Source organism: Melanotaenia boesemani, chromosome 13 (assembly GCF_017639745.1).
Source record: "Melanotaenia boesemani isolate fMelBoe1 chromosome 13, fMelBoe1.pri, whole genome shotgun sequence".
In the NCBI taxonomy this organism is placed as follows: Eukaryota; Metazoa; Chordata; class Actinopteri; order Atheriniformes; family Melanotaeniidae; genus Melanotaenia; species Melanotaenia boesemani.
In genome coordinates this window covers 12,018,525-12,044,263 of record NC_055694.1, presented here as the reverse complement: position 1 = coordinate 12,044,263, position 25,739 = coordinate 12,018,525, and the positions used below count along the sequence as shown (strand labels likewise).

The window sequence follows — 25,739 nt, the reverse complement described above, 5'->3', positions numbered from 1 at the left end:
ACAACCCTTTCTGTAAATTATTTACACCAGTACTTTTGCTGTGTGATATGAAAAATATAATAACTCTGATGATTTACACATGTTGTATCTTGATGACTCATTTAACTGCACTGTTGGTTTATAAGTCATATCTGCGGCAGCGTCCAAATATTACTGACTAGAATTATTTTCACAATTGCAAAAATCAGGTTGCCTTTATTATCAGTTTATTATAGAAGCAAGTCAGTTGAATGACCATTCAATTGACAGATTTTGCAGGTATTTTCAGTCTTGAATAGCAAATCAATACAAAATATTATATATGAGTGCTGCTTCTCAGAGAACATGGTGTCCTTTCACTGGTAATGTTAGTGGACCATTTTCACTCATCAGCACTGGAGAGGGAATCAGGTCAGGACTTTTCCTGCAGTTGTTCCTTCACACATACAGCAAATAAGTTTGTTATTGCCAAACAAATGCAGAGCACAAAAGCAGCAACCATTATCAGAGCTCATAATAGAGCTCTAGTTTATAACAGAATTCTTCACTTTAATATATTGTGGATTTTAACCACCTGTTACAAGTTATGAAACTGTTATGTGTGGATTTTGCCAATTCAGATTCATTTAAATAGTGGGAAACAGCATGATCTTGGTAAAGAGTATGCTACATAAAAACCCACAAGTATCACTTGGCCTCAGTGGAAGATAAAACAAAGTCTTTTTTAATGAGACAAAATGTCAAACAGAATCTCAGACACAGAGAGTAGCTGTCTGCCTTGACTGGTTGGAGAGAGTGGAGAACAGTGAGAAGAGAAGCACTGATAAAAACCAACAACAAGCACTAAGCAGAGTGCTCCCATAGTTTAGCATTAGTATTGTCTTGAACAAGTGTATATATCACCATATATATCAAAGTGGTGTGTATTACTCACATATTGAACACAACCGTATGTTTGGTGGATGGTTAATTGTGATTGGTGTCCTAAAAGATTGTCCATGTACTGTTAGAAGCAATATTTCCACAGTTGTTAAAGACCAACTTTATTATATTTTTCTTTCAAAAACAGAATGTGCAGGTATGTTAACTCATACCTACAAATACCAAACCCTGGTTTTGTTTTATTTATATGTCCTAACAGAAACTGAGGAAAGAAGTTTCTTGTTCAATTTTATGATTTAAGAAAAGAAAAAGACAAATAAAAAACATTAAATCACATTACAGGAAAGAACATATTCTTTTGTTCCTTATTTCTAAGCTGTGGACTTTTTTTGTTGTTTACATGCTTAGTTCCTCATTAGGCTCTGAGGCAACTTCTCATGCCAGTCTTGTAAAGCAGTGTTTTACAGAGCTACTGAGTTTGCTTTAGTTTCTGTGATGGTTTTATCCCACAGAGAACAAAAGATCTGTCAGCTGAACAATGGCCTTCTGATGCCTGAGGGTGAAATGGCAAGGAAACAGGAAAGTCACTTGTTTAAACAGAAAAAAAAAATCAAGTTTCTGCACTCTGTGACTAAAACCAACCTTGAATCTAAAGTAGTGTTGCTTAACACAACCCTGGACTTTATCAAACATAAACCAAGGTACAACAGAAGGCATGTTCACTAAGAAAGCATTACAGTTATAATTATGATGCAAATGTGAAATAATTTCTTGAACATTTTCTTGAAAAAGAAAAAACTTGGTTTGTTTGGTTCTGAGTTGCAGGGAACGTGGGGCCATGCTCTGTGAGCAGTAGGGTGTACTCTGGACAGGTTGCAGGCATAACAGCAACAAATCTAACAAACAACTATGCACATTTTTCTAATATCTATTTTCTTGGGAGTAAACCAGAGTAAACACACAAACTCCACACAGAAAGACCCCATCCAAGTTAAAAAATTACGTGTTCCCATTTGTCATTCCATGCAGAATCGTGAGAAATGTAAGACTGTGGTAGCAGAACCATACTGTCACAAAAATAAAAGGTGCAACGTGAAACAAAATCAAAGGTCAATGACATAAAAATTTAACACACCATTAAAAACAGTTTCTATTGGTATCTAACCACTTTACCAAAATAGCTGGTATGTTTTTATTAGCTTAAAATGAGTCATTTATATCTATATCTTCAATGCTCTGACCTGAGGGTTGCATTCTTCCAGTTACTGTAAGCGATGTCTGATCAGAGCATACTTTGTTTTCAGCAGCATCTGGATACTGACATTTTCATGCCTGTATAACAACGGTTATTAACATTAGCCTCTAAAATCTCAAACAGAAGACAGAGGAAGAGACCATGAAGCCCAGAGATTTGAAGTGAAGGAGGGATTTATATTCCTATCTATGGTACAGTGTTTTCAGTAACCCTGATCAGTTCAATGCTACTTGTGATAAAGTTAGGACTAAAGAGGGATGGGTACCAAATATCACTGGCCAACTGTCAGATGAGGAAAATGAAAGTATAACATGAAAACATAGCATTTTTCTGTCCGCTGTGATAGGCCACTTAAGATTGACTGGAGCTGTATGCAAGACCACAGTGTACACAGTCTTAGATGTGTGTGGCTGCAGTTAAGGTATTACAGTCTTTTGCTTAATACCAATCCAAAAAAATGTATTATTGCTTCAAAATATATTTTCTTTTTATTCTAATAACTTAAACTACAGTGAACTTGTTGCTTTGAACCTCAGCAGATCAAAATTTTAGTTCTCAGAGCATGTTTTTATGCATCTGTAGAAATTCACTGTTTACTTTGTTACACTGTTTGTTGTGTTGGTTAGATTTAGCCTGTCTGTTATAGAGGTCTGTCTAAGGGCAGAACAGTCACATGTTAACAGTATAATCCTGTCTCACATGCAGACGCTGTTGGTATCTCTGCAGAGATTGCCATGTTCTATACTGGCAACCTTGTGGCTCACCTCAGGTGAAGCTTAGTAATGTACTATACACAAAAACAGGGGAAAGACAGACTCATCATGAGGGATGAAATCAACATATATCTGATCTGCATCGGAGAGTTGACACCAGGAAAAAAAACGTGGTCTTTATTGCAGCCCAGAATGCATTGTTTCTGTGACGTGTTGCCAGATATATTTACTCAGCTTTGTCAGAGTGCCTGCTGTCTTTAACAAAGCTGACTAATACGACCACTGCTTGCTTGCTCGTCTGTCCCCTGGCTGCTAATGCTTCAAGAGAGCAAAAGACTTAATCCCATATTACTGTGGCTATGTTACAGTAGTAGCGGTTTAAAAGTTCCCCTGTTTCCATGATGGGTCCTTGACTGGTTCTTGAATGGTCCTTGACTGGTCCTTGACTGATCCTTGGCCGATCCTTCACAGGTCTGTGGGGGTAATGTAATCCCCCGCAATGACGTCGTCAGCGAGGCTCTGCCCCTAAGCAGCCCAAGTAAAAAAACAGCTGCAATCCCTCTTTTGTCCACGGGGAGGAGCAGTGATTTGATCTTGCTGCTCTCTAAACAGTTTATAATGAGCTGTGTCGCTCATTTGTTGCATTTTTGCCAACATTTAAAAAATGATTTGATTTGAAAATGGCGTCAAATAAATGTATCAAAAAAGCCGACATGTGTAGCTAATGGTGTTATGAGGCAAAGCACAACCTCCTCAAGTCGGCTAAGTGGTGAATGTCACTAGCAGCGAGCTTTCTAAACATCCCGAGGAGCGCTGCCAGCGGTCATTTGACTGCAACGTAAGTTATTCACAGTGGGGGTTGATACAGCTGCTGCATAACTGAATATTGACAAAATCATAACGTAATATCGGCAGGTAAAAATAACATAATACTGATAATGTGTAAAGCAGGGATCACAAAAGTCCGGACCCAGCCCAACCTATATTCTGAATTAGGCCTCAAAGTGCTATTATCCTAAGTAGATAAGTAAATAAATGGTTTATACTGTGAAATGAAGTGTCCCTGGATTTTATTCATAGCGATCTAGTGATAAAACGTGATAAAACGTCATACAACTGTGTCTCAGCGGTGGGACAGCTGCCTGCCCGCTGTCTGAAGCAGGCACATGCGCAAAGGCTGGTAGGAATGACAGGAACCAGCAGCCTATCATCACACAGGGTTTGTGATCTTACAGCCAATCAGAAGCAGAGTAGGGCGGCCATTTATTACAACTCCATAGCCGTGATATACGACAGTTTGGCTGAGAAAGAGTCTCCCTGAGCGGCTCTGTGGAAGTTTAGACGTGCTAAACTGCTCGTAAATATTGATGTGTTTACTTTTCCAAACAAGTAAGCAGGTAAAACTATAGACAACAACTATCTAATAAAAGTCCTAAAATACCAGGTTCAGCCGTTTAGTTTTTAATACACTATAAGCATGGTAGCGTGACTGGCGGTCATCAAAAGACCGCTGGCGACGCTTCCAGTGTTTAACACTGGAAAACCCAGAGATTTCTTATCCCTCTACCATGCCCAGAGTACAACCAAAAGGCTGCCCGGTTTGAAATTAACAATTCAATGGCCAACAATTAGCACCTTTACATTTGTAAACACAGCCATTACCTGCCGTTAGCTGTTCAAGCATACTCCTTGGGGGGAGGAGTGTGCTTGAAAAGAGCCTTGTGGACTGTGCTGTATAGTTTCACTCACCACAAACGGTATATGTGCTTTTGACCATTTCTCACATTTTCATGTACCCTTTATTGAGCATTGGTCATGTGAGTTTTCATCGTCATCACACTATTGTACGCCCAGCTTGCTTTCAAGTGAGAGATTATCACGTTTCTGTTTCCACAAAGGCAAGAAGGAAAGCATAATCAAGTATTTCAAATGAGAGATAATTACATTCCTTTTGACCTGGGAACAGAAAAGCAAAATCAATTTAATGTTCCTCACTTCCTAATATGGTGCAACAAGGTTCACAGTCCTCAATGTTTTTAGTAAAAAAAAAAAAAAATTAAAAAACACCTTACTAACAGGGTGGAATGGAACATAACAGAGTGGAACAGAATATAACAGGGTGGAAAATATTTGTTCCCAATTCCAAATAAAAACGCTTCAATGGCCAGATGATCAGCAATGAATAAAGATATTTCTACAGTGATTCAGATTTTTTGTTTGTTGTTTTTTTTGTTTTACATTTTAGATTTTGTAAGAGATGGGTGTGTTTTAACAACAGCAGTTTTATCCGTGACTTTAATCGATAATTATTATCATTATCCAGTGTATAAAAATGTTGGTGTAAAAACGCCAAAGATAGATAAGCATGATGCTGAACTTCGTGGTCTTAGCTCCTGGTTTGGTGTGTCTTGTTCTGTTTATTATCATTCTGAAAGGTATACCAAGTTGTGGGCTGCATATATGCAGCCCACAACTTGAACAAAGGCAAAATTCCTCAACATTCGCACTTGCTCCATAAAATTACCATCTCCAAGGCTCCTCCACCACCACTTTGACTATGGATTGATAAGTAAATGAGCCGCAGTTTTGTAATTGTTGCATTGTCAAAACAGTTCTGTTAGTGTTGTCACACAAAATTCAGTAGACTAGTTGGTTCCTATGCAGTGAATTTACATGTTATTACAAAAATACACAATAATAAAATAGGCAAGTGGCAAGATTAGAATAATGTTATAAGTTCTGCGCAAAGACTCCTTTTTCATTTTCCAAAACAAAACTGACATAAACAATCTTGAAAAAAATGTGCACGTAGGCTATGAGGAAAGAATGAATGCAATGAAGTAGGGACTGGTTGAATAAACACGGTTTAACTGGACGCCTAAGCGAGCGCGTTGCAGGATGGCTCCAGATTTTATTGTCAAATGGTTCCAGGTCAACCAAGTCCGAACTGCTTAGAGCAGAGTCCTGCACGGTTCCGTTTTGCTACGCATACCTGCCCTAACCCGTTAGAATGACTCCCGAACCTGACTCGTCACCAATGTATTTATTCCATTTAAATCCGAACCAGACTGATGTTTAACCCGCGACCCGAGCCATTAACGCATCATTGCCATGCTGCACCGCTTCTTTTCCATTATTATAGCCTATTGTTGTTTTATCATTGTGTTAATCTAAAACACATAGATAGCCTATGAATGTTTATTTTAAGCTTGCTCAACATTTTTAAAACAGCTTTATATTCCTCTGACTGAACCATTTCAGAGTGAAGACTAAACCAGACCAGTGTGTTTTATTTTGCCACTGAGATTTATAATAGGCTACTCGGAGATTGCTGTGCTTTAACAAAATGTAATCCACCTTTCCTGGCAGCAGCTGTGTTCTCCGTTCCTGGACTACAAATCCGGCGGCAGAAAACTCTGCTGCGCAAATACCAGCGTAAAATAAACTTTCATATATTTTCTCTGTGTTGTTGTAGTATATTCAGATGATAAAACAACAATATAATAAAAAAGAAGACTTGGAAGGAGGAACAGCGGTGCAGTAGGCTATGGCACACGTTAACGTTAAAAAGCACACTGCTTGTTGTAAATACTTGGTTTATGCTTTAAGAGGTAAATATTTTGGTTAACATGTTGAAGAAATATCGTTGTTTCTTTTTTCATCTCTTGCTATGCTATTGAATTTGGCAACATTAACATGGAAATTCACTGCATTAGGACCGACTAGCCTACTGAATTTCTGGTAGCATGACAACACAAACTGGACTCGTTTGACCACTCTTACCCAATGTGCAACAATCACAAAACTGGGTCACTTGTTCAGCTGCCTCATTGCGGCTCATTTACGTATCAATCCACAGTCAAAGTGGTGGTGGAGGAGCCTAAGAGATGGTAATTTTCTGGAGCAAGTGCGAATGTTGAAGAAGGCGCATGTTCAAGTTGGGGGCTGCATACAGTACCTTTTGGAATGGTAATCAGAGCGTGTCGGGGAATAGCCCACCTGGAGGGGTGACGTAATCGGGATTCCCGGCGAGCAGGAAGTCGCAGCACAGCGAGTGTTGGATGTCCCCCCGCGATTAGACACATTGAAGTGGAAGAAATTATCTCCGATCCTGCGTGGGGCTTTTATCTGTCGCCCTGTCTTCTTATGGAGGTGAAATAAATAATATGAGAATAAAATAACCCTTCCTAGCTACCTCAAACAGATTCTGTGTTGCTTGATCCAAATCTGATTTGTCTATGTTAATAATGCTAATATTAAAAGATTAATCAGTATGATAAATACATCCTATTGAGAATAGAGCTAGGGGCTGTGATCCAGTATTTGAAAGGTTTTATTAACCTACTAGCATTCATTTCTGAATAAAACAATTGGCAGCGCACAAGCATGTTACAATTTCACATTCCACGTCAAACGATGATTATGTATTAAGTTTTATGCATTTTTATGAATTGTGACTGGCCATCAGAGGTGCTTTGAGTGGCGCCTCTGCCGGTCAGTGTAAATTCAGATAAAATCTGACAGACTACGGGCGATGAGAAGTCTGTGAGAGAAGCGCCATCTTCTGGGTCTACCCTATATTACAAGGAATGGGTGGAGTTTGATTAAAACATCGACACTCCCAGGAGAAGGAGGGGGCCTCTCTGGCGGCTGGAAGTTGGAAGGCAGCTGGCTGGAACTGGAATGGAACTGGGCTGGAAGCCGGCAGGTATTCGGCTGGCTTTCAGCTTGGATGGGAACTTTTAAACCGCTACTACTGTAAGTGTAAGCATCTTACTGTCACACTTCCAGGCACAGCCTACATGCAGGGAGATAAACGGAATTCCTGGTTGATAAGCTTGAGCTGCAGTCAGTGTTGATGAAACTTTATAAGCATCCTTAGGCATGACGTAGCAGTGAAAATGTGTAGAAAATGACTGCTGAACCGTTATCATTTCACCATAGTCTTCCAAGGAGACCTTATTCAGAGCTTGTGTAATGTTTGTTTCCGTTCATTATATAATTGCTGTGCTAGACAAGACTAAACTGGCCCAAGTCCTAAACATGCCCATGATATGTAATTTCTAATGTATTGTGATGCCAAACTGAGATTGAAACAACAAAGAATAGATAATAATACATCCAGAGGCTACTCTGTTTGTGTCATAATCACAGTATCTTTTTAGTGTTACAGCTGAAATAAAAACACATTAAAATGTAAGATGGTGTAAAAACGTGACAGAGACAAAGCTTTTCAGGTCAGTCTCTGCTAAGTATGGGCTTACCCCTCTCCCCCTCTCTCAGGTGGTAATCTCTAATTAATAGCAAATTAGGATATTGAAAGGGACAGCGGCACAGAGTTATGTAGCCTAGAAGAATGTGTCATGCAGTGACAAGGTCACATCTATGCATATTTACAGAACAGGGTCACAGTTAACACCATTTAAACACACACCATAGTTAAACTTGCTGTTTGTGTTGAAGTCATGGGTTGCATCATGGACATGCCATCTCATATGACATTAAGGAGTGTGCATCCTGTGGTAGAAGATCCTTTGTTGACATAAAACAAACTTTTTTTCTCTCATCTAAATGTCTGTGAGAAACTGGGAATCATTCCAGTGTCCTATTTTTTTAAGCATGCAATAGAATTAGCAAAATAGTTCCTGTTAGCATTTACACAACCTGATCAATAAATAAATAAATTTTAGCAGAATAATACATTTTGTTGGACCACCTTTAGCTTTAGCTCACCTTTATTTAACAAAATTTGTTCTAGCTTGTTTGAGTAATGCCTGCTTGGCTTTGCTGCAAGGAGGTCTTGTTTGAAGTATTTTGAGCATGAACTCCTCACCTGTCTATCTTCTGCATCTGCATTTGGGCCTTCCATTACTCTCAAGCACAACAAATGCACTTTAAAAAGTGACAAATATTGCTTTGCCACCACCAACTACAACACTCAAATAATGTGCAACCATAATTTTTAAACAGTGTAACGTTCACAATGTCTCATTATAGATTGGGTCCAGTATATTGTGCTCAGAGCACTTTTTGTAGATGATAATTAATACTATATTGCATTACTGACTTTTGAAAAATGGTGGCACAAATACATAAAATTGCTTATAAAATAATCTTTTTTTAAAAGATTGAACAAGTTAGCCTGCTTCATAACTTATTTGCAACACAGTGCTTATTAGCAGCTTTATGTTCGACCACCTGCAGCCCTCTCCATCTGCTCCAGTATGTATTACATTCTACATGTGAGCCACATATAGGAGCATATTGCGACGAACATGTTGGAAAGACAAGAGACCAGATGGCAGTAAAGATACAACACTGCATGTTCCGAACACGTCATCTGCATAGCACCTGAAGTAACATCTGACCAGGAAAAAATGCTAAACTGAGATGAAGGAAATGACAAAAAAATAAAAATAATTTGAGAGATTTTAAAGGGAAACTGCCCCAAAACTAAACTTTCTTTTGACTATCTTGTTGTAAGAACAACAGATTATAGCTTTTACTGTTAAAAGAATAAACTGAACTTATGACATGTTTCTCCCTTTCGTCTGTCAGACTTCTGTCTTTGCAGTTTGCTGCAGATGTAACAGTAAAGTTTCTAACAGTTGCATAACTTAAGAGCCACACAATTTCAACCTTGTTATCCTTCTCAAGTTCTTTCTTCTTTTAATGAATAGTGAGAACACATGACAGAAATATAAGTAGAGCAAAGAAAACTGCATGGGCCATTTGCTCTGAAAAGAGTTTTATTACTTGGATGACAGTTACAAGTGCTTGGTTTGTGCCATATCAAAGCAATAAAGGTTATAATAAATTAAAAAGCATTATTTGTGGCACTGGTGAAACGAAGCCTGTGTTTATGCCATTCATTTTCTAAATCTGTAACAGGTCTTAACTTGTGACCACAGTTTCTTAGAAAAGGGGAACAGGGAAAATAGTGATTAATTGCTTAACAGTGTTGTTGCTGCTGTGTCGACATGAGATTTGAGTGTGAGTCACATTAAATGAATGTAAACTAGTGACTTACACTAGTAGATACGTATTATGTAACCTTAATAGAAAACAAGACCGAAGACATTCTAGCAGCTTTAGGATTCTGTACAAATGTACATTCATGCTTTGAGCTGAAGCTCAGTTAAGCTGTTAGCAATGCTAACATCTGCTAATTAACACTTAACATGAACTGACCAGGTATAATGGGAGGGTTATTGGGTCTAAGTAGAATACTGGGCAAAATTGCATTTTAGCCAATGATACGTTAGTGGAAAAAGTTTAAGAACCACCACCATTACTATAGTCAAGGTAGAGATGAGAATGTTTCATGTTTCCTTAAAATTAATTTAATTACAGTCAATACATTTTTCTCACCTTCTCCAGAAATATCAAGTTGACGGCAATGCTACAGTCAGACCTCCAAAATCAAAAGGATTTGTTCTCTGTATGCAGAGCTGCCAACTTTTCAATAATCCTTGGAGTGAGATTTGGTGGAACCACCCAAAATTTTGCCACATACATGGCAGCAAGGCATAAGACTCATTTTATGCAGGTTTAATCATAAAATATAGCACCCAGGAGAAACAAAATGTAAAAAAAGGTTTACTAATAGGTCTTCAAAGTACCAACAGAATCTTTAAAATAAAAAAGGAACCGACTCAACTACACAAAGGAAGGGACTCTGAGACAAGACACAGGGGATTTCACAATAATAATAATTTCTCAAGATCTGTGTGCCATGTCAGACTGGCTTTTGGCTTTTTTGAGGCCTTAATTAACAGATGGTCAACAGTACAAAAATGATTACAGCACATGGAAAGTGATGGGCCTACTGCTGCTGCTGGGTCTGAGACTGAGGACCATGTGGTTCATGATGTTAATCTTTGCCAATACAGATGTTACAGTGTTAAAGTGGTGCTTTAAGGTTCAGTATATATGATTGTTATGCAATAAGCCATTTGCTAGGATATACCAACAAACACATGAATCATGTTTTGTATTGTACTTCCTGTCTTACTTTAAGAAGGGTGATAGGCCTCTAAGAACATCCATCATTATTATAATGCAAAATTCAGTCTGTCTGCACCTCCATTAAGGCAAACTGACTTTTATAATCATAATTAGACATTTTAAAACCACCCCCAGTCCAACACTACTGCATTTAGGTACAACACTGATTAATTACGATCAAAAATTCATCAAAGCTGTTGCCGCTAATCATTTGACACTGAGTCGTTGCGGTAAAAACAGTTCAGCTTTGTGTTGATATTTTATCCTTTTCCCAGTCAGACAGTTCCCAGTCAGACAGCAGCTTCAATACAAACATGACTCAGTGACATTTACTGGAGAATAAATTTCAACATAATTATTTAAACATATTTGTTGGAGCACTTTTACAACAAATTTCACTTATAATGATGTATTTCTGTAAATATAAATAAATATGAGTCTAACTATATGAATCTTATGTTGGATTTTTTAAAGAAAACCTCCAAACTCATGTAAGAGCTCAAAATGATATATCTGATATTCACTTGGAAGTATTTTAAAACTTTAATCCATATAAATTTATATTATATATGTATATAATATTATTTTTATTATTATTATTGTTATCCATCCATCCATCCATCCATTTTCTGCCGCTTATCCGGAGTGGGGTAGCGGGGGCAGATGCCTAAGCAGGAAAACCCAGACTTTCCTCTACCCGGCCACATTCCCCAGCTCATCCGGAGGGATCAAGAGGCATTCCCAGGCCAGCCGAGAGATGTAGTGCGTCCAGCCTCTTTCCGGTGAGACGTGCCCGGAACACCTCACCAGGGAGGTGTCCAAGAGGCATCCTAACCAGATGCCCAAGCCACCTTATCTGGCTCCTCTCAATGCAGAGGAGCAGCGACTCTACTCTGAGCCCCTCCCGTATCACCAAGCTTCTCACCCTATCTATAAGGGAGAGCCTGGCCACCCTGCGGAGAAAACTCATTTCGGCCACTTGTATTCGCAATCTTGTTCTTTCGGTCACTACCCACAGCTCGTGACCATAGGTGAGGGTGGGAACGTAGATCGACTGGTAAATCGAGAGCTTTCCCTATTGGCTCAGCTCCTTCTTCACCACGACAGACCGATGCAGAGTCCACGTCACTGCAGACGCCGCACCGATCCGCCTGTCATCTCCCACTCCATCCTTCCCTCACTCGTGAACAAGACCCCGAAATACGTGAACTCCTCCACTTGGGGCAGGACTCTATTGCAAACCTGGAGAAGGCATTCCACCCTTTTCAGGCTGAGGACCATGGTTTTGGATTTAAAGGTATTATTATTATTATTATTATTATTATTATTATTATTTATTGTTTCAGTAGAGGTTGTTTGGAAGCAACAGTAACAGTCAGACTAGCAAAGGGAAGCAACACTTTTAATTCTATAAAATTCATAAATGTATTAATGGGGGCCTGTGCCCCTGTAGAGCCCTATGTCTAGCAACGCCCCTGCCCTCAGTCTCTGTAGGCATAACATATTGATCACGAAAGTCTTTTTTATGAGGCTCAACAGATAGATCCCGAATAACCTAAGCTGTCAGCAATGTCGAGTGGCTGATATTTATTACTGCACACCTGATCAAAACAAGAAGGTTTAGTTTTAAGATTGTAGGGAACGCCTTTTTTTAAACATCACCACAAAAACTTAAATCTAGCTCAGGCAGACGTAAACCACTTCACCAAAAGCCAGTGACATTGCTACACATAGTACAGAATCCACCAGCTCTACATTTTTTCCATCTGATAGTACCTGATAGTACCTACCTGCCTGCAGCTGCAAAGGACTCTGTCCTCCCTAGCAGCACCTGTCCTCCTCTAATTTTTTGCCTCATCACTTCTGCTTCTGTGTTATGTTAGATTCTCTGATGTTTAATGAAGTTTGTTGTCTTCAAACACACATCAAACTGCGCATCGTTGCTGTTTGTAGAGCTGAAATATCTCCACTCATCGCTGCGTGTCAGACACTGAGCAGTAGATGAATCACGCTGCGTCTTTTTCAAACATGCCTATGAAGACGTAGTTCCTAACTATCCTGGAAGTTTAGTTATATACATGTTGATAGAGGATGCTTAGATATTTTACTGTTGATCCGCACATCACTACTATTTATTCTTCTCAGATAGATCATATCGTAGGCCCGTTGCCACTTATTTATTTAGTTGTTTCACCGACCGAAGAGTAACGAGGCCCACTGAATCCTCCCGAACCTCTCGATTAGCCGACATTGTATGTTTCAGCGTGAGAAATAGGAGGATTCGCTTGAGAGGGTGAGAATTCACTCAAATGTATGAGTCTCACGGCAAATGCTTGAGACCTGACTCACAGGTAGAAATGTGAAAGAGGGAGGAGGTTAGATGATGCAGTGTATGATTCAAGATCTGGTGGAAATTTTAACATCTTAACAGCTTTTAACAGCATGTTGAGACTGCCAGAAAAAATTCTTGATGACGGTTTTAAATTGGCATTTAAACATATCCGCATAGCGACAGGGGAGTGGAAATGATCAAGTAGAAACTTATTCGCACATGCAATAAACGCTCTGGAAGATTATTTGCTACATTCACATTTAGTCTCACTTGGTGATCTTTGGGAAAGAAGCTGGAAAATCTATTTAAGAAAGATTTGGGTTCTCACAAATGCCCAACAGAGCATCTCAGGGCTGAAACGGATGTGTGAAAACTGTTTAAGTGACGTTTTCAACTAGCTCTAAGTTCACATCTTCCAGGCCTCTCCCTTATGCTCTGACTTGAAGCCATTCAGTTCTAAGGATGTTAAATGTGAACAACAAACACATTCTCCAGGGGAAGTTAATAAAATGTAAGAAATATATTTATTTGTCTGAAGAAAACAGTAATAAACTACTTTCCCCAACCCCAAATTTAAACCACGTCAAGTTGCTTGGTTACACCTAAAAACCATTTGTAAAGGAATTTCACTGAGGTAATAACTAAATAGGTTGTTTACTCTTTCTTTTTCAGCATGTAAGCCTTTAGCAGGCTGGGCAGGAAGCCAAGAGTTTTGTTTTCTAAAGGATGGACACAGAGTTAACTACAGCAGCTCTCCACTGCTGAGATTTTAGCCGAAACCTCAGAGCTCCATTGAGGTGACAAATAGTTTTGTTTTCACTTTTTAAAATGAAAGTGATGGACCTCACTTGGATACCAATTAGAAAATACAGAGCAAGCACACTGACCAATATGTACACACACAGCTAAATTATTGCTAACATGTTGTGCAACCTTTTTTTTTTTTTCTTTTTTCCCCCCCCCAATTGCTGTTGTGAACTTGTCATGCATGAACACGGTAAAAGCTCCATTAAAAAGTGTTCACACGAGTTCAGGGCCCTGCATTCGAGAACAATTTGTTTTTAATGCATGAAAAGGTTTGAGAAACAGCCATTCTCTGATAAAGGAAAAGCAGCAACAGCCGGCTGGGTTTGAAGATAAAATGAGAAATGGCGCCATCTTCAGCCGCTTTCTGAAATTAGTTTCTCTGATTAAACAAATACACTTTATGCAGCAGTTAAAGAAAATTACTCTACTATTTTCTTTCTCTCAGAGTGAATGACTACCAGAAAATTTGCCATGATTGAAAACTTTCTCACATAAAGGCAAAGACTTTGGCTTATCGGTAGTGTGAGTATGCTAATATTCTAATGTTTGTGGGGTTCCAATATTTATCCATTATATTAACATATTTATTTAAAATCTTTTATATCACTTAGAGTGGCAACAGTAAATTTAGGTACATTTATTGACTGTATAATCAAATAAATTAATTATCAAGAGTACAATTGCAAAATATTTTGATGACTCTTGTCTTCACTTTTGTAAAAATGATTAATTAGCTTTCTTTAGCTGTGTAATAATGGCTTATCAGCTGATTGCTGGAACATCTGGGCCCTAGCTGCCTAAAACACTTACCCCGTACTCCATCCTCCTATCACAGGAAGCTGTGTTAAAGATGGGTTTCTTTATATACCATACACACTTAAGAGTACTTTCATCCCCCATGTACATCCTGCACCACTCACCCACTGATTTTCACACACAAATTATCTTGAAGTGGGATTTTTTTGTTAATTTTCACTATTGAAATGAGTGGATCTTCACTTTTGTCCTCCTTATAGGCCAGGCTGTGAAAATATGCATTCATGCAAGAAGTGTTTAATTGCTGAGAAATATTATACATTAGCAGAGATGAAACCATGTTCCATACTGAAAAATAGACATTTCTGCCTTTTTTTTTCAGTCCATTGTAAGAAATTATGCCTTAAGATAAAATGTGTCATATTTTCAGCTGAACACCTGAAAGGCATTATGTAGAAACATGTGAGACCTTGATTATTTTATTAAGTTATATCTATTGCAGGATCCGTGAAGTGCTTCCCTGCAGCTACAGCTAATGGGAATGTCATGAACTCAAGTATTTAACAAATTTGGACCCAAAATGTCATTCCTGGAGCTAGTGGCACCTCTAAAACAAGTATTAGTCAAAGCATTTCAATTTAAAGAAAGCACAATGACTTAGAACAAGATTAAACTTTAGCTAGTTTAGTGAATGAAACACTACTTGTACTTGCAATACAAGGTTTAATTAGTTAGATTTGGGGCAAATGTTCATCAACAGTGGGAGATAAGAGATGGACAACACAGCAAACGACTTCATGTTCCAGTACACACGGGAGGCAAATACGTTTGCTGGACAAAAATATTTAGAATTTAAGGTTTAAACAAAATGCATACGTTAGAGGGTGTTAAGTGTTAGAATTCACACTGGAGGAATGTCACTCTTACAATGAGGTGAACCACAGTTGCAAAAATCCAGTCAAATATAAAATAAGTATATTTGAATCAAGATTGAAGTTTGAAGAACAGAATACTTTCCGAGCAAATAAAGCGAACATCAACATTCTGTAACATGTCGTTTTTAAGTGTGGGTGTAGATCATGGCATTGACTAAGTTGGCTTTTTTTAAAAATCAAAAATAAAACTGGATCAAGCTCCACATGATATATGATCATATTCAGGGACAACTACATTTAAAAAGAGAAGGAAAATCAACCAGTCTTAAGTCTAGTAGCTGCAATTAATGGTTAAAATAAATTCATGCATGTGCAATGCAAACATATTCTGTTGTAAATATGAAAAAAAAAACACATTTCTCACAATCCATCTTGAAGAACTTAACACATATACCCTTACATCAAATACTTTTTTCCTCACATTCAGTATGCCACTATTTTAAGAAGCTTTAAACTGCTCTAATTACACCCAGGTAACATCAGTACTAGCTCCCTTCAAATATAGTATACTTTGTGACATACACTGCAAATAAAATAAACATTAGAAACATACACGTGCATATTTTGTTTTATCTTTTCATCTCTTTTATCGCACCACAGCTCCCTCAAAAGTCCACCTTAACATCTCCACAGAAGCTGCAACTGAAAACTAGCTGACTCCCTCAACAGTCAATGTTAATGCTGGAGAGTAGCTCCTCCAAAGCCTCCAGCTTCTGATTGGCCTCCTCGATCGCGCTGTACGTCTGCACGTTGCTGGCAATATGGTAGCGGATGTCGTCCACTAAAGGAACAGAATCTGTCTCGTGCCGCTCCTCCAGCGATGCAGCGTCCTCTTTGATCATCTCGGCAAACTCGGCCTGCTCCACCAGCTGTGATAGATGGGCGTGACAGGTACGCAGACGTGAATTCATCTTAAGGGGGGACTGAACAGGACTAACCAGAATATCCAGAACATCCGCATAACATCAAATCAAATCAAATCAAATCAAATTTTATTTATAAAGCGCTTTTCATGCAAAGGCAACACAAAGAGGGCAGACCAAGCAGGCTTGACTCCCAGAGTTTAGGATCCCCATAAAGAAACTGCTGTTACATTGTGAAAATGTAGCGCTTCTAGCTTTAAGACCCAAATACTACGCTAACTTAACTAAACTAAAACAGCAGATAAAACAAGATCATATGACTGTGGAAGCTGACATTTAATAAGCCTTCTGTTATCAAGGCCGAGTCAGAAAAAAGCTAGTTGTGTACTTTCAAGATTAAGAAAAATACCAATAATGAAAGCAAATATTTCATGCAGTTATCTGCATTTCCTTTCTCTCTTGTGTTCCTGTTTATAATTTTACAATATTCATATTCTTGCACTTTTATTAAAAAAAGGGATCTTGTGAACAATCTTTAAGAAATGGTTTGGTTTCATTCAATAACCAAGGTCTGCAAATTTTTAAGTCCTATATATACAGTCAGTTATGCATTTACTTTTAAGGCAATATTGCTTTTTGTTTAGTCTGTTAAATAAACTCAAAGCAGCATAAAGTCCTTATTACTTCCTGTTAATGATGGCCTACGTGGCCTCCTGTTTGCAGGTTAAAACCCTAACCAGCTGCAGTGAACAGATGTCTTCAAGTCCTTTTAAAAATCATTATCAGTTAAAGTGTGTGCTATATTTAGAATGTTTTCTCGACTTTATCTTGCTGTGAGTCATGCCTCTCTGATGGTGGGGGTGAAGTTGTTGAAGCTATCTGTAATTTCACTCTGAAGACGACAAGAATTCCTGGTCCACTGTAGCTGGGATTGGTTAGTTTTATTTGTGATGCTGGTTACAAGTTTAAACATATTAGTCTAAGGTAATACTTTAAAATACCAATGTAGAGACAGCGGTAGATCCGAAATTCTGTGTCCTACAAATGTAAGTAAAACTACCCCCCTTCGTGCTGAAGGTATAATTATAAAAACTGAATCCCAACTTCTCTCATTGATAAGAAACAGAGTCATTGTATTTCCCAAAATGTTAAACTATTTTATTACAGTAAAGTCTCAGATTCTTTAAGGCGCCAACTGAACCCAGAATACCAATGTTAATACCTGCAAATGTATGGTAAGGAACCAAAAGGAGCCACCAGCTGCAACATCTCATCTCTTTCAACCATATTTAAGCTCACGCTACTTTCAACTCACCCGCTCGATGATCTTGGCCATGAACTCTGTACACTGATCTTCCAGCCGGGAGAGCCGGAAGAGCTTGGCGGTCTTCCACAAGTGCAGGACGTTGTCCTCACAAATAGTCTTCGCAAGCGTCTTCCCACAGAGTCGCTTCAGCCCCGGCAGAAGATACATGTCAGCCACGCACAGCACGTCAAACACGTTCTCCATCGTCAGCTGGACGGGAGAGAGGAACCCATCAGGCATTAAACCATAATGACGAGCATTCAGGAAGCGTTAGCGGTGTTGTAAAGGGAGTTTTAAAATGTCAGCAGGAAACCAAATCAGTCTCTGATGATTACTTTTTTTCCTTTGCTTTTTAAATAATTGTTTTGGTGGCAATTTTTCCACTGGCAAGGAGAGTTTGGTTAGCCATGTTTGAGGATGTGAACACAGTGACAACTAAGGAAATCAGAGGAAATGTGTTCCATATTATTCAAATTCTAAGTTGGCTGTAAACACAAGATCATCTCAAAATATCAATTTAATTCATATGTCAAGAATACTGGCTGAATTACAGAACCACTGAAAACATTTGCCTTCATTTGAAATATGTTGCGAGAGCAAAACTTGCTTTTTCATGTAGTACAATTTTGTTTCCCACCTTCTGACATGTATGTCTGTTTCTTTGGCTGCTAAATATGCCACAATGTTCACCACACTGCATCTAAAACTAGTCTGTGACTTGTTTGGTGCAATGAAAGGTATTTTTGCTGGCTGCTACAGCCAAAATTAGCTCTCATAAGAATCTAAATATTGAATCAGATTACTAGAAGTTCTAGCTAGAAATTCAAAATAATGATTAGCTGAGGCTAAATATGAGGTTTTAAATTTAATATACCACAAACACAAGTCTGACTCCAAACTGTGCACAAACCTCTGTGTCATCAGTGTAGATGTAATACATGATGTGGATGAAGATTTCATGGGAGATGTTGTGTAAAGTTATCACTGGGGTGCTGGGCTGGGACTGCAGCTGCTCTCCCTCACTGAAGTGGTCCTCCAGTAACGCTTTAAAATAATCACTACGTCCACAGAAAAACGCCTGGATACACACACAGACACAATATGCACATTATCTTGATGTGTTAGGGTGGAGACTTTTGTGTAGTGTGTGTCTGAGGAATGCTGTGTGAGCTTTTTACCTTATGACACAAGAAATCATAGCCATCTACTCTGAAGCAGATGTCAGGATAAGTAGGGAAACGGTCGACTCTGTTAAAGGGAAGTTCACCAAATCCAACCTGAGGAGAATCAACAGTTATTGTACAGAACAGCAGCTACGGTGTATTGACATTAAATATTTCACTGCTATCAATTGCTTACTCTTAGTTCGGTGGGTAGTGCACAGTCTGCTAACTGAGCCATCTCCTCCTGGAGCTGACAGGTCTGAGGCTCCAGGCTGAGAACTTTCACACAGATTCCCGGCTTGTTGGACACTTCAGAATGAAAGTACAAAGAGACGACACTGATCAATCATCAGATCAACAGAAGCTCCAGAAAAAAGCTTAGAGAATTACAGATAAAAATTTGTTATATGTGAAACAGTTCTGGCTTACCAAATTCATACACCTGTTTACATTTATTTTCCAGCTCTTCTATCAGATCAGTCATTTTGCACTGCTTAGCGAGTCGCCTGCTGTCCTCCACAAGACTTATATCAATATCCATTCGTCCTGTGACATGTGTAAAAATGAATGGAAAGTTATATTCACACCTTTTGTTTTCAAATTGTATTTTCACAAACATCACAAAGATTGGGAAAGTAGAATTCAGGATAAAATCACATAATCGCATTCACTGTGCTGGTTTGGTAAATCTCATCTCAGAACCATTTTTCTTTTTGCTTCAATAAAGTTGGCCTCCTATACCAGCTCACTCAAATTCCCCATTAAAAGGTGCATTTGAGAAATCCATGTTTGCAACCCACACTTGCCACCAAATTCCCAGATTAATTTAAATTTTTCTTTGAGTTCAAAAGATATCTTTAGTCTGCAAGTATCACTCCTCTATTTCACCGTTTTTATGCCCAAACTTCTTCACTTCTCTGTAAATTAGAAATGACAAACGTTCTTTGTATCTGATGTCTTTATGCAAATCATTGTTTTAGATTCATGTTAGTTAAAGCTTTCCTCAAGTCTGAAGCTTGTTTACGTAAATCAAACTGTTTATTTAGCTGATGGCAAAAATATCACAAACAAAATGGGGTTTCACAGAAAAACTAACCAAGTACCTTAAATCCAGAAGGTGCAACCAACAGCAGCCACTGGTTCTTTAGCCGAGGGGAGAACTGGGGCAGTAGTGTTTGTTCCATGCACCACTTCTTTGTCAGCAACATTACATAAACCCAGGCCAAATTTCATGAAACACGAACATTTAGACTTTTTTCTTAAAAACTGCAAGACTAGGTTATCAATTGAGCAGAATACTGTGTCAATTTATTTAAAATTGTGACTACAAAAAAGAAATCTGTATTTCAGAATAAAGGGGCTTCTGCCTCTTAATTGGTGAGACAACAGACTTTTTTTTTACTGATTTCATATGGGTAATCTTTTCTACTAACTACATATGCAACTAATTAACTGCTTTTTCAAGAATAAGTCTGAACAGTTAAGACATATTTATATGAACAACTGGAAATAGTTCTGAGTGCTGGTCACTGAACAGCTTCAGAAAAGAACTGAATGCCCCCCCTGCCCACCCCTCTCCTTTACAGCAGCCCAGGTGAGAAAGGAGCTGAGGAGGATCAAGGAAAAAAGCTGCTGGACCAGACGGCATCAGCTCCAGGCTTCTTAAGTCCTGTGCAGATAAACTGTGTGGAGTTATGGAGCATGTCTTCAATCTGAGCCTTAATGTGTGGTACCAGTGCCAAAGACATCTCACGCCAGAGAATTCAGCAGCTACAAGCCGGTGGCTCTCACGTCTCATCTGATGAAGACACTGGACAGACTCATCCTGGGACATCTCTGCTCCATGGTGGGACCCTCCATGGATCCACTGCAGTTCGCCTACCTACCTGGTGTCAGAGTGGAAGACGCTGTTATCTTCTTGCTACACCATGCCCTGGCTCGCCTGGAGAGGCCCAGCAGCACTGTGAGAATCATGCTTTTTTATTTCTCCAGTGCCTTCAACACCATCCAGCTGATGCTCCTGAAAGCCAAACTGGAGAGAGGTGGACCTTTATGTAGCAGACTGGATTCTGCACTTCTCACAAATCGGCCCTAGTTTGTAAGAGCCTGGGACTGTGTGTCTGACCTGCAACGCAGGTGTCCCCGAGGGGAACCTCTTGGCCCCGTTTCTCTGCTCTCCAGAGCTGGACACTGCTGGACACTGCAGACTTCAGACACAACACGGACAGCTGCGTTCTGTAGAAGTTTTCAGATGACTGTGATTGTTGGGCTGATTACTAAGGACGACGATGTGGAGCACAGATGACTGACGCATAACTTTGTGGACTGGTGTCAGCAAAACCACTTCCTAATCAAAAGAGGGAAAACAACCTAGATAGTGGGGGATTTTCGTAGATGCCAGTCTGCTTTCCCTTCACCAGCGAACATCCAGTGAACAGACACTGAGAGAGTGGACTCTTGTAAGTACCTGGGTGTTCACATAAACAATAAACTGGACTGGACTCACAACATGGACACACTGTACAGGAAGGGTCAGAACAGGCTCTGTCTTCTGAGGAGACTTTGGTCTTTCGGAGTGAAGAAGGAATTCCTGAGGACCTTCTATGACTCTGTGGTAGCATCAGCCATCCCATACAGTGTAGTCTGCTATAGCAACAGCATCACAGCAAGGGAGTGGAAGAAGCTGGACAAAGCCATCAGGAAGTCCAGCTCTGTCCTGAGCTGTTCTCTGGACTCAGTGCACAAGGTAGGTGACAAAAGGGTCCTGGCAAAACTGACATCCATGCTGGGCCATGAGTCCCACCCCCTGCAGGACGCCCTGTCTGCTCTGGAGAGCAGCTTCAGTGACAGACTGATCCATCCTCGCTGTGCAAAGGAAAGATACCACAGGTCTATCCTCCCTGCAGCTGTCAGACTTCACAATGAACACATGCAAACTGTGTTTACATATTCATATTAGTGCTGTCAAATTATTAAAATTTGTAATCAGATTAATTACAGCTTTTAAATGAATTAATCATGATTAATCACAGCTTTCAAATTAATCACAAATTTCAAATCATTTCGAAATAATCACCATTCGCAAGTTTTTAATATACCTGAAATTTGCCCGATTTTACTGAATTGTATCAATAGAACGAACCAATGCTACAAAATTTACTGTTAACGGACCTTCCCTTGGGTAAACGTCAGATGTCCACGGGTCAGTAAATGCAGCATGTAATGTTCTTCTATATGTTGTTCTAAATCATCTCTACCATGTTCTAGATCATAATACAGAATTCATATATCATAATCTCACCAACCGTCTCCATGGTGATAATATCTGCCATAAAACCACCAGATGAGACGATTAAAGTTAAACAAGCAACATTGATGAAGAAACTCTGATAAAATTGATGATCTGGATAAAAACAGGTTTTTCCTTTTATCATTGAAGTGTAAGTGTTTGTGCGGCAGTGATAAAAGTCCTACAGCCGCATCAACCAAAGTAAATGCCTGCTGATAAAACAGATCACTGGCTGTTTGTTTTACATGTTTTTCTTCACTTTTAACACTTTTTTTTCCTGGTCAGTGTTCCTGCCTTATTTTAATGCAATTAATTACATAAATTAATTAAAGCTGTTAACTAATTTTTTGACAGCCCTATTTTATATACATGTTTATGTACATATTAATATACTGAACATACTCACCCTGTCAGACCATATACTGTACATATCATTACTTATTGTGTGTGTGTGTGTGTTCTTTTTCCTATCACCGGCATGCTTCTGCTTACTGCACCTGTACTGTTGCAACAAAGCAATTTCCCCACTGAGGGACAAATAAAGGTTTTCTTTTTTCTTATTCTTGAGCGTAAAAGTTTGAAAACATTTATTTTTACAGCTCGGACACACACTCACCTGTGTAGAAATACTGCAGGATGGCTCCAAAGGCGGCAGGATTGATCTGAAATCAACATTATTTATTTGTACTGGTATAACCGGTATTCTACTGGACAATATAAAGTCAGAGTAGAGAGTCCAGAATAAATAAGCCAGTAAACATTTTTATTTACCAAAGGGTGCTTGAGAGTGATAAGGTTCTTTCCTTTCCATTTAGTCTCAAACATTTCAGTGAAGTACTCTGAGCGTGCGCTGAGAATGCATCGATGGGCTGGAAATGTTTGCCCGTGAACCAGGAACTTGACATCACTGTGCTGACCCTGCTCAAGTAACCTGAAGGTATAATGCAAAAAAACACTTTTTAGATGAAAAGACTGCATTTTCCCTTTACAAACAGTAAAGATGGTATACGGTTTGTCATTTTGTTTTGTACTCCTAAGAACTGAAATAGCTAGGGAACTTACAAGTGCAGAAAGTAGTTAAAATCATTCCGCTGCATAGCACGGACGCTGACGCACTTATAATCTTTGAGCAGGCGTCGGATGGAGTCATTCAGAGAGCCGTACACACATCTCTCCCCATCAAAAGTGTTGGCTTCACACTTGGCACCTGGAAGTCAAGCAAAAAAAAAAAAAAACTTTAAAAACATTAGAAAAAAAGACGTTTTTCTTCCCCCCTCTTTATTATAAGTGTTATTCAAACCAAAAACAAATTTCTGCCTTACCACTAGCCAACAGGTACTGGACCAGCTCCTCATGACCACAAAGGCAGGCATAATACCTGATGGACAAAGTGTTTATGTTTCATGTATTTGCAGTAAGGATGTAGTGTTAAGATTAACTCCAAAACCTTGTACTTACAAAGGGGTGCTGTCCCACTTATCTCTCACATTGAGGTCCACGTCTCGTTGCTCAACAAGGTATCTTACAGAAAGAAAGAAAAATGGTGGTTACAGTGAAATGCTCGCACAGTAGACGAACCAAGCAAAACAAAGTCAGTCCTTTTCAGTAGACAAACAAATGCAAGACAAACTCCTGGTTTCAACATGCAGAGTAGACTAAATATAGCTTTGCACAGGGCATATTTAATTTATTCACATCCCCTGTTGTTATGTTAACTGCAACTTTTATATTATACATTTGAACCTTAAAATAGGGCATTCTGCAGAGCTTTATTGTACCGTTGTTTGGTGAATATTTGGACTTTGCCACTGTACAGAAAATATAAACGTACCATCTTTTTGGGCATCTGACACTGACAGCTTCGTTACATCTGGAAACCGGGAAGCTGACCTACAAATGTTAGCTAAAGTTACAAGCTGGGTCATCAGAGCTAATGTTAGCCACACGGCTTCTGCTCTACGTTAATATGCAAAACAATGAGCTTAGCGTCAAGCAACGAAACTGCAGAGCAAATAAAGGCAAATTTTTTTGTTAGTTAATGATATTAACTGCAGCTATATTGCGTAAATGTTTTCAGAACAGGACTTAGCTAAAGAAAAATAACGTCAACAGAGTCACTGGTTACCTGACTCTACAAATGTCGCCCTTTCTGCAACTACTAAATAAATCGTACACATCCATGGTCGCCTCGGTGTTTTCGGTCCTCTGTAATGCATTGAGACGGCCTGTCTACCGGACAGGTGAGTGATGGTTTGATGAAACTTCAAAGGCTGCTCGGTGGATGCTGAGAAAGTTTGCAGTCTCACACACCTTCTGAACAGTTGTTGACAACCTACGGGTGCTCTATGTTTTGGTCAAAATGGTCCAGAAGTCACGTGACTAGATTGCGTTTATGCACCTCATGTAAGAATTAGAAGTGAAACCTAAAACGATGGCAAATGTGGGTTTAGCAATTCTTCTTCATATTTATATATGATACGTGACAAAAACTGTTTTTTTTACAAGTAGTAAACCGACCATCCAAATAGCAGCCCTAATAGTGTGCCAGTCTATTAAATGCTATGAAATCGGAATATCCGAGCTAATTTTGGTAACTTCAATGCAACATAAGTCATGTTATTTTCGATCTTTATGTTTGAAAGACATTTTACTGCACTTACATTTTTGTAGAAATACGATCACCATTGCTATTGAAATTTGGTGTTTGTAGTCTTGTTTCATATCTATTTCGTAGTTCCATTTCATTGTCTAATGAAAGAAAATCTCGAAAGGACCCCATTTCTACTGGTTAAAAAACGAACTTTTTACACAGTCCCATGCTGATATATGTTTCTTTTAATTTTACAAATTAGATTACATACATACATAGGATAGTGATCACTATATATATGTATATATATATATATATATATATATATATATATACATATATATATATATATTATTAGGAATCCTCCAGTCACTTTTCTGTTGCAGTGTGACAATCTTATATTTTAAGAAGCAAATCTCTTGAAGCTTTTTCGGCTGCAGTAGTAGGGTTTCCCTCTGCAGATTTAACACATCATTTTGCTAACTCCCTGAAGAAGAAGAAGAAGAAGAAGAAGAAGAAGAAGAAGAAGAAGAAGAAGAAGAAGAAGAAGAAGAAGAAAGCACAACAACACATGCTAAAGTAAATAAATAAGTTCCTTTTTTGGTAACACTTTTCAAAACATGGGTTACAAAAATAAATTTTTCAAAATAAAACTAGAAAAAGGTAAATTAAGAAGGATAATTAAACAATGTAAAACAACACCTTGGCTGAGTGCATCAAATACAGAAACACCTTAAAAAGAGATCAGACATTTAAATAATTGAATTAAGCATTCTGCTTTCCCCCGATGAAGACTGTTTCAAAGTCAGAGATCTAGGCCAGCAGATGTAGACCTCGCAGGCCTAAATCAGAAAACCCAAGA

The 25,739-nt window shown here is 38.8% G+C and overlaps 1 protein-coding gene across 2 annotated transcripts; it reads right to left on the bottom strand.

The window, feature by feature from the left end:
• Positions 1–15,437: 15,437 nt before the first annotated feature.
• Positions 15,438–24,641, bottom strand: abtb1 (ankyrin repeat and BTB (POZ) domain containing 1). Of its 2 annotated transcripts, XM_042004586.1 has the most exons (13): positions 24,413–24,641; positions 24,119–24,177; positions 23,746–23,808; positions 23,610–23,665; positions 23,350–23,494; positions 23,059–23,218; positions 22,904–22,949; positions 19,428–19,544; positions 19,195–19,307; positions 19,014–19,112; positions 18,746–18,913; positions 17,845–18,045; positions 15,438–16,535 (listed from the first exon to the last, which is right to left on the bottom strand). In XM_042004586.1, the coding sequence occupies exons 5-13, from the start codon at positions 23,382–23,384 to the stop codon at positions 16,329–16,331; spliced, it is 1,146 nt and encodes a 381-aa protein (XP_041860520.1). In that variant the 5' UTR covers positions 23,385–23,494; positions 23,610–23,665; positions 23,746–23,808; positions 24,119–24,177; positions 24,413–24,641; the 3' UTR covers positions 15,438–16,328. The 2 variants fall into 2 exon arrangements, with proteins under 2 accessions (XP_041860520.1, XP_041860519.1); XM_042004585.1 differs by lacking the exon at positions 24,119–24,177.
• Between the last annotated feature and the right edge of the window lie 1,098 nt (positions 24,642–25,739).